Here is a 9,497-nt window from a genome sequence, read left to right as displayed (position 1 = left end):
AGCACTAAAATCGCGAGGAAAATGACAATCGATTTAATGGTGAGGGGGCTGCATGAATAGGACGATACAGAAAAAAGGTGGACCTACCAGCTCATTATAAACCCGTTGACGTGGGTGAATAGAAAGTGAATAGAGGTAAACCCCTGGCTCCTGTCGGGCCACGGCTACATCAGAAAGCATCTTCATCGGATCGTGCACGCAACGTCACCGTTATGCCCGGAGTGTGAGGCGGTGGAGCACGTGGCCTTCGAATGCCCGAGGTTTGAAACGATACGCAGGGAGATGCTTGAATCGGGAGGGGTGGTCATCAATCCGGATAATGTTGCGGTTACGGAATAGCAATCACCGCCGGGAAACTAACTTATTATTAACTGTACTAGTAAACCAAGAAGCGAATGCTTGCATTCACCAATCGACGAAAATCTTATATTTAGAGAACATTAGATTATCTTTCTTTAAATAGACGACGGCGAACTAACAAAGTAGTTGAAAGGATTGGAGAACAAAACGAGATCCAATGCAAGAAGCAAAATAACAAAAACATATTGAATTTAAAAATCACCGGTTGTACATTTACACCAGCCATATATTTCCAAACGTTTATCTGCTACTCATCAGATGAGTAATCACCAAAGAATCATTCGTCATCACTGTCATCGATTGAAGCATCTTCCATCGCTTCTGTGGCCATATTCAAATCACCTTCTGATACAACTGGAACGTAGCCTGGATCGAACCGCGGTTTAAACACATTGGACACTAAAAAGAATCTTGATTAAACTACTATTCATTTAAAGATTTCACACTATACTAACCAACATCATTATCCAACAGATTGATAACCGCAAAATTCTTCGTCTTCAGATCCCCACCCAGCGCCAGCATAAACGGATTCTCCGGACACGCTTCCAAACACTGAATCACCCCCATTTTGGGATTCTTCTTGTACACCAACCGTGCATCCTCGTCATCAATATCCCAAACTTTGAGCGTCCCATCCGCCGAAGCCGTCGACAGCATTCCCTTCACCATCGAACTCAACACCAGTCCGGTGATTTCCTTCTCGTGCAACTCCTTCGACCACAGTGGATGATCCGTACGGACGTCAACGTAGTGCACCCGGCCCTGATTGGTGCTGGCCACAAAGTGATGCTCATTGTGGTGACTCCAGCAGACGCGTTCTATCTCTCCTCCCAGGTCCCAAGATTTGAAACTACTGCTCTCGTCGGTCGTGGAACGGCAATCGAAAACCTTAACCACACCGTCGCAGCTTCCCACCAGCAGGGCTTCCGGTTTTGTAGGATGGAACGAAAGTGTCTGTACTTTTTCATCGAACCGCCGGATGGTGGTGTGCGGTGTGCCATTCTCAATATCCCACAGGATAACCGATTGATCTACCGATCCGCTCGCTAGGATGTGCCTGCAAGTAAGTTGATTAGAACTTTTTGATGTCTGTTAACAGAATCAATCTCACTCTAGGTGGCGGTTCCAGGAAAGATCCAACACCGCATCCCTGTGACCCAGTTTTGGCTTGTTCTTCTTACGACTACCCTTAGAACCCAGCTTGCAAACCGGTTCTAGCGAATCTTGAATGTCCAGATCCCACAAGGTAATAACCGGATCCATGCAGCCGATGGCACAGATGTTACCGGACTTGTCGCTTCCCGGATCGAAACTAAGCCATTCGATGCAAAGTGGTGGACTCGGGAGCAGAAAATCGTGATGGACGTACAAACTTCCTTCCTCGTCGTTGAAAACTAAAATGGCAAAAAAGTTAAAAAAGGTGGCATAACGCATCCGAAAAATGTCCTTACTGTAAACTTCCATGGAAGCGCTATCATTTTGCACGTGACCAACCAGAATCAGATTATCCGATGGTTTGATGACTTCATCCTCCGCTTCGGAGTCTTCCTCATCTTCAATATTCTCAGCTGGATCTACAATGGCTACCGAACTAAGCCTGACCACAGGTTCTCCAGCTGCAGGTTAAATATTTATATTAATTGCGGTTACGTACAAATTAGTTTTCTACACTTACATTCCTGCTCGTACCGTTCAAACCCATATTCATCGCCAGCTGACGTCCCACTCCCCGACGCTCTCGCTGTGTTCCGAGCCCGATTTGCCAATCCGGCAGCGCTGTCCTCATTTTCCTCATCTTCCGAAGTTTCCATCCCTTCACCGCCTTCCCTACAGGAGTTAGAATTAGTGAAATTAGCGACGCGAACGAAATCAGCACTGATTATCAGCGGTAACCTACTCTTCCAAATCATCCCTGGTATCGTTGATGATCCTGGCCAATTCTGCCGGTGTCAAAGTTACCTGAGTGTGGAAGAAAGAATAAAACATTGAAGAATTTCAACGGTTTGAACGCGTAAAAAAAGTTTGGGACCTTATCAGGATTGGCCTTTGCAACGCCTCGCTTCACAAACAGCAAACTCGGAACAAAATTAACGTTGGGAACCTCATCTTCCTGATCGGATTCCATTTTGGTTGTGATTTTTCTAGTAGAATGTCACTGAAGTCTATCGAGGAGCAATTATTATTACTCGACAAACAAAATGCTACTGGAAATTAACCAGATTGAAAAACACTAACGGAATGCACGTGTTTTCATATCTAAATAGCTGCTGATGAATGAAGTTGTAACAACTGTCAAACAACATTCTGAAGTTTCATTAAATACACGGAGAATCCGACAAAAAAGCATTGAATAGCGTTAGCGTTTACTGCAAAAGCTCGGTTATGGAGCTTTTATATAATGAGCTTTACCACGGGTTACGGCACATAAACGCAGGGATGCCAACTGTTTTTTTTTTTTTTCTAATCTACCATGTGCCCAAAATTTATTAAATTAAACATTATCGCACATTGATGAGCTAAAACACAGCTGAAAATGGGTAGAAGGAAAATGTTCTCTTTTTTCATCCTAATGCATACCCTAATAAACATCTTATGATCCAATAGCCTAACGACCTGTTCAGAGAATCATCCAAAGAATATGTGGAATCGTTGGATTATATGGGTTAAAGTTAGTGTATATTTTTTTATTAGGGTTTTGCTACAACCATCTTCATCAGTGTACAATTTAACTTAGTTCTTTGTAGCCACATATTAATGATCAAACTTGCAGTAAAATACTGATGAGATGAAGTCGTAACGTTAATTCATGATTTACTAAAATTATAAGTGTGTCAACTTACACGCACAAATTATCCAATGAGAAGCCCAAAAATATTTCAAAATTGTTCAGCACGGGTCCAACGATGATCGTCTGTTGAACGGTTATTTAGACATCGTCCAACGTTGGTTCAACGAACGGCAGGGTGACCATATCAGGCACGTGAAAACCCAGGACAGTAGAAATAAGACCCTCCGCACCGTTATATCTCGCTTAAATGTGCCTGGCAGAATTCTCCCCAAATTTTCGGTATTCCTGTAAAAGCCGACAAAGCTCTGCCGGAATGTCGTTCGATTCCGAACACTTTTTCGATTTACACACAAGAGGTTCTTGCTATACCACAACCTGCGAAGGTTTCAAGCTGTTTTTGGGGAAATCCGCAATCCTTCACTAATAGAATAGTAAATAGAACGAAAAGAATCATACAATGCACGAATTTTTGGAATTTGTCTTTTTTCGGTTTCATTCACTTCACGAACTAGCGTTGATATAGTGAAAAAATCGTAATGTTTACGAATATCTTTCGCAGTGAGAGACATTTTGGAAAAAAATCGATTTCTGTGAATTGAATGCTGTAACCCGTCAGCGTAACGATTTAGCACTGGATGGAAATATACCTAATTTTGACTATACACTCCCTAAAGTGTATTTGTTTTGGCAGTATTATGCTTCGACAAATTTAAAGTAAATTATTTTACAAGAAATTTTACCGAATGTGGCATCATCCTATCTTTAACGGTCTTTAAAGTATCGAGTATTATTTGAGAAAAGACAGAAAAAAATCATTTTTTTCATGAGTCTTTCGTGGAACGTTGCAGGCATGTAATACCACAAATAAAACATTACCGTCAATTGGTTCTTAGCAAACACGAACAAACTATCCTATATTGATGGTTCAATCCTTGGTACTACATTCCATTGTGGAACTTGACCTTCTGTGTCGACATGCTCTGATTTCAGGGCTTATGTGCCGCCTACTTATACTAAAAATCCTTTTTCATTAGGACTCGACCATACGACGACTGGTTTATAAAACCAGCGCTGAACCACCATAGCTTATAAGCAATTGACATTATCTAAAACCCAGTAGGGACAGAAAACCGGTGTCTTTGGCAATGCTACTTGTGAGAGTATTCTCAAAAACTTTTCCGAACATACCATTACCACAGACTAACAGACACAACACTATGAGGGAATTCATGAAAAAATATCGTTCCGGCAACTTTCCCAGAACACTGGATCCGCGGTCCCAAACACTCATTAGCTGGTGGGTTACCCCAGGCTTGGGAACAATTTTTCAGTAGTGGTCTATCCCCCATATGATTGTTCATATGTTAGCGACGCCATAATTTCAAATGCGGCCACAGTCCCAACAACATATATTTAAAATGACCGCTAATGCGGGCGAAGCATTGTCTTCGAGTGTTATGTCTGTTAGTCTGTGCAATTAGTTTACCTACCTACCAGAGCCATGGATACAACCAGATAGAAATGAACGAGCATAGCACTCCTCCAAAGTTAATTGCAAAGGAGGGCGAAGTAGAATCAGAATATATTGGCTTAAATGGCACGTTCCTCGTATGTAGTCGGGGATTTGTGCCTCAGGGCGAAGTAGATTGAACCTGAGGTAGATCACTGCGGTGTCAATCTGGGCCATTCGAAGGGTGTGAGTTTCAGCAAGCAGTAATTCCAGGAGACCTCGGACGTTGTTGTTCCGAACAGTCGGACGAGACCACCCGCAGCAGTGAGTCAACAGCCGCAACAGCAGTGAAATGGTGTCGTGTGGAGGAATAAAAGTTGGAAAATTTAGTTTATTTGATTTTCCCTTTTGTTGGTTTACATTCGAAAATCCTAAATTCCAGTAGACTAGACCGCGCTGGCAAACAAGAACCCGAGTTGTGGCTAAACCGCTACTTACAGTGCAAACATTACTCGTAATAGTTACGAAAATCAGTCGTAATATTTTCGAAGCTCTATTGATGATATTTTTATTGCGGATTGTTCGTAAATCGTGAGTTGGTAACGCATCGACTTCGTAAATTATGCGACCTATTTGACTAAATAAACTAAATGTAATTGTTTATGTTTACGAACATTATTCGTATATATTACGAACTTTGAATTTACGAGTTCCACAATTCATATATTTTACGAGTGTTGATTTTACGAAATCTATTCGTGGCAGATTTACGAAAATATTTCTTAAGTGTCAACTAAGCAGATGAGAGGAAATATTTTGAGATCATCTGCGAAGGACCGTCGAGGAGTCATTGAAGTAAAGAGAAACATAAACAGCTCCAAGTAGCTTTATCGGGGCTCTGACATTGAAGTCAATATGGGTGCCTCGCAATCTACAATGACAACCATTATTTCTCGATCCGTGAGCTAGGATAGAAACAAGCTACCGCTGATTTCAAATTTCGACATTTTAGTAATTGTTATGGCTTAGTTCACTCTATTAAAAGCAGCAGATAGGTCGATGCAAATAATTTCAGTTTGAGTACGACGTTGTACACGCCCTGTCACAGTAGGTTAGTCGTTGAAACATGCTTATGGTAAGAGATGAAAGCACGAAAGATGGGAGCAGCGGCGTCACCAAAACGTCGGTGTGCCTTTTCACAAGTACCGAAATGAAACCGTCGGGTCCCGGATTGAAAGGCTATTTAAGCAGACAAGAAAGTATTTTTTAACATGTTATACTAGAAACATGACTTTAGTAACTAGAGATATATATTTGTTTTTTTTTACCATATTTGTTTTGTAACTACCATCCACATTTAAAATTAAACATATAAAACTTAAACGTGGCGAAATTCGAACAAAGAGAAACATACACATTGCAGTTTTCGTTGCGGTCGGCCGTAACTATGACCAGGATATGTTCTGGGAAACCAAGACGTATGGTCACCCCAACGAACGGCCTTTATTGGATGGTTTTGAAACGAACCGGTCCTTGAGGGGGTAGTTTCTATTCAGCTTTCTCCATAAGAATAAATATAGCAAAGTGTAGCGCGTTGCCTGGCCAACTGACGCCTCACGAGGCATGGCATACCTGTCCCAAACGGATCCTCAGCTACATTAATAATAAACTACCTATATATTTCAGCACTGCCAACGCATTTTTTAGGCTCCTTGGTTGAACGTGTGGGAGAGAACATCCAATCCCAAGAGTTTCTGGAAGTACGTGAATGAAAAGAGGAAAGAAAGCGGAAATACTATGGTTAATGGCGATAAGGAAGCAACCTCCACACAAGAGATTTGTAGTCTTTTCCGTTAACACTTCAGCAGTGTCTTCAGCAATGATAACCTTGACTGCAACTCGGCGAACAATGTTCCTTGCTTTCCATCTGTTGGATACCCCTCCCTTGTATCCAATGCTGATGTCCTAGAAGCATGCTCACGACTCAAATGCTCATTAAATCCTGGCCCAGATGGCATTCCATCAATAGTTTTAAAAAATTGAGCAGTTAACGTAGCGTCTCCATTGTCATTTATATTTAACCGCTCGCTATCTTTAGGAACATTCCCAAACGTCTGGAAAAAGTCATTCTTATTCCCGGTGTACAACAAGGGTAGCAAGTGTATCGTCTCGAAGTATCGTGGTATCGCAGCTTTAAGTGCAGCATCTAGGCTATTCGAGTTGCTAATTGTGGATTCTATTTCTAGCTGCACCTCACATTACATCTTCGTTGATCGACACGGATTTATTCCTATGCGCTCAACAAATACTAGTAAGTTATACTTCATCCAGGATATGGAGAAAGGGTATCAAACGGACGCTATCTATACCGATCTGTCAGCTGCATTTGATAAAATTAACCATGACATTGTCATAGCGAAACTTTAGCGTCTTGGATTCCAAGACAAATCTCTGGACTGGTTACAGTCTCATCTAGTAGGTCGCGAAATGTCAGTGAAAATAGGTGACACCGTCTCTGAAACATTCACCACTCCCTCAGGCGTACCCCAAGAAAACCACCTAGGGCCTCTCTTATTTCTGATATAAATCAATGACGTTAATCTCTCCTTGAAGTGTTTAAATCTTTCCTACGCGGATGACTTCAAGTTGTACTTCAAAATTTGTATCCAAACTGATGCCCGATTTCTGCAACAGCAGCTTGATATTTTCGCAAATTGGTGTCAACTTAACAGAATGGTGCTAAATGCATCTAACTGCTCCATAATTACCTTCACTCGTAAACGGACCCCTATCACATTTAACTATTCGCTGCAAGGAATCAACTTGAGACGAGAAACCTGTACTAAAGATCTTGGTGTCATGCTTGATAGCAAATTGTCCTTCTGTGACCATATTTCATATATCGTTTCCAAGGCATCCAAGCAACTTGGTTTTATATTTCGAGCGACCAAGACATTTAAAAACATTCTTTGCCTAAAAGCTTTATATGTCGCTCTGGTTCGTTCTTTGCTCGAATACTCGGCGGTTGTGTGGTTACCTTTTTATCAAAATGGAGTGCAGCGTGTTGAGGCAATGCAACGGAAATTTGTTCGCTTCACTCTTCGTCATCTGCCCTGGAGAGACCCAATAAATATACCTAGCTACGAACATTGTAGCCTAATAGGCCTTGAATTGCTTAGTACTTGGCGCAATGTTTCAAAAGCTATGTTTATATCCGACTTGCTTTTGGACAATATTGACTGTCCTAGGCTTCTCAGTCAACTGAACATAAACATCAGACGAAAAACTCTTAGAACTAATAATTTTCTCATCACTTCCTCTGCAAGAACGGATTAAGGGCTCAACGAACCAATGTCAAGTATGACCAGACTATTCAACCGATGTTACACGTCCTTTGATTTTAACTTATTGTTTCTCCTAAACGTCTTTACAGTGATATTTTTAAAACTTGACCCATAATCTCCTAAATGTATTGCAACCTTATCATTATTTTAATGTGTTCAGATTGTTAATTTTAGATATATTATTTGTGTAGCTTTAAGGAATATTATATATCATTTGGATTATGTTATATCTGTTGGTACGAAAAGACGAGGAGGTTTTGCGCCCACTTGTATGTTCAGCTCAAATTGGCTTTCCCTGCTCCAATAAATAAATAAATAAAACATTACTAATATGCGTAGACAAAGATTGCCCAGCTTTTACGCTGGCGAATTGATAAAAAATCTTGATAAAATTTATGTACATTTTTATAGATATTTGAAAAATCTAATATTTTTCCCATGCCAATTTTTGTGGGTTCATCATTGCAGCGTCTAGTGAAAGCCTTGTCACGATCCCTATGCCGTTCTTCCAAGTATTCTGAGGAAATTCTACTCAGAACTTTGACAAAGTGAAGCTCAGTACTTTAACTAAATCAGGAAGTAAAATTATTGCTAACGAAATTCTGCTGGAATTTTTCTACATTCCTGTTGAGAATTACGTTAAAATCTAGCGCATAGGTTAACATGTAGTTCATTATTTTGAGGTGATTTTGTGTAAAATATTCAGTCGAAATCCTTCTCAGGATTCAAATTAACCATTTCTCAGATTTTTGACGCTATCCACACATTCTTTTGACGATAATCATTTTTAGGATTACATTGGAATACGTTTTGAGAACTCTGATGAAATCAGGAAATAGGACAGAGGTACCTCAAAACCAAGAACCGTATTCCATCCAAATCCAGTGAAATAAATGTGAACAATTTGTTCGATGCAGTAATAATTGTGCTCCATGCGAGGGGGTTCTTGATAAATAATACTACAAAATAGTAGAAACTTTATAGTTTGCGAAAATAACACATCCTGAGCAGGATTTTAGGACAAACTTTAGAGGAGATGATTTAAGTCCTAATAGACGTTGTAACGCATTGCTTCCATTTAAAGCGATATTCCATAGTATCTGCTTTACTCGACACGGATTTATAAACGTTTCGTTCTAATTTTCAAAACAATATGCTTTTCCGGGTGTTTGGTAACTCCACCGGAAATATTTATTTCTAGTGTAATGTAGTATACAAAAGCATCCAACCAATCGAGGACAATCAGAATTTATTTTAAGAGTAACATGTGGATTGTGCCCGATTGGTAGACGCATTTTGGCTTCACTATTTGAGTAACTGTTCTTACTGAACTTTAATACCGTAATAAAGTATCCAGACTAGATCCAGCATCAGTATTTACCCCTTTGGAAATATTAAGAACGCTCTTGATTGACAAAACGACGAAGCTGGAACTGGTTCAATATTGAGGTTGGGACTGAATCAAATTACCTCGCGATTGTCTTCCCTTCTCTTAGTATGAACAAAGCTAAGACAAGACGTAACAATAGGGGGGGGGGCTGTTTTTGTTCCA

The 9,497-nt window shown here is 40.4% G+C and overlaps 1 protein-coding gene across 1 annotated transcript; it reads right to left on the bottom strand.

The window, feature by feature from the left end:
• Positions 1–545: 545 nt before the first annotated feature.
• LOC131691546 (periodic tryptophan protein 1 homolog) lies at positions 546–2,669 on the bottom strand. Its single transcript, XM_058978052.1, has 7 exons — positions 2,393–2,669; positions 2,261–2,322; positions 2,039–2,190; positions 1,815–1,979; positions 1,475–1,757; positions 816–1,420; positions 546–759 (listed from the first exon to the last, which is right to left on the bottom strand). The coding sequence occupies exons 1-7, from the start codon at positions 2,486–2,488 to the stop codon at positions 638–640; spliced, it is 1,485 nt and encodes a 494-aa protein (XP_058834035.1). The 5' UTR covers positions 2,489–2,669; the 3' UTR covers positions 546–637.
• Positions 2,670–9,497: the final 6,828 nt, after the last annotated feature.

The sequence above is a fragment of the Topomyia yanbarensis genome, chromosome 3, assembly GCF_030247195.1.
Source record: "Topomyia yanbarensis strain Yona2022 chromosome 3, ASM3024719v1, whole genome shotgun sequence".
NCBI lineage: Eukaryota > Metazoa > Arthropoda > Insecta > Diptera > Culicidae > Topomyia > Topomyia yanbarensis.
Note: the sequence above shows the minus strand (reverse complement) of the source record. Positions and strands in the feature narration are given on the sequence as shown.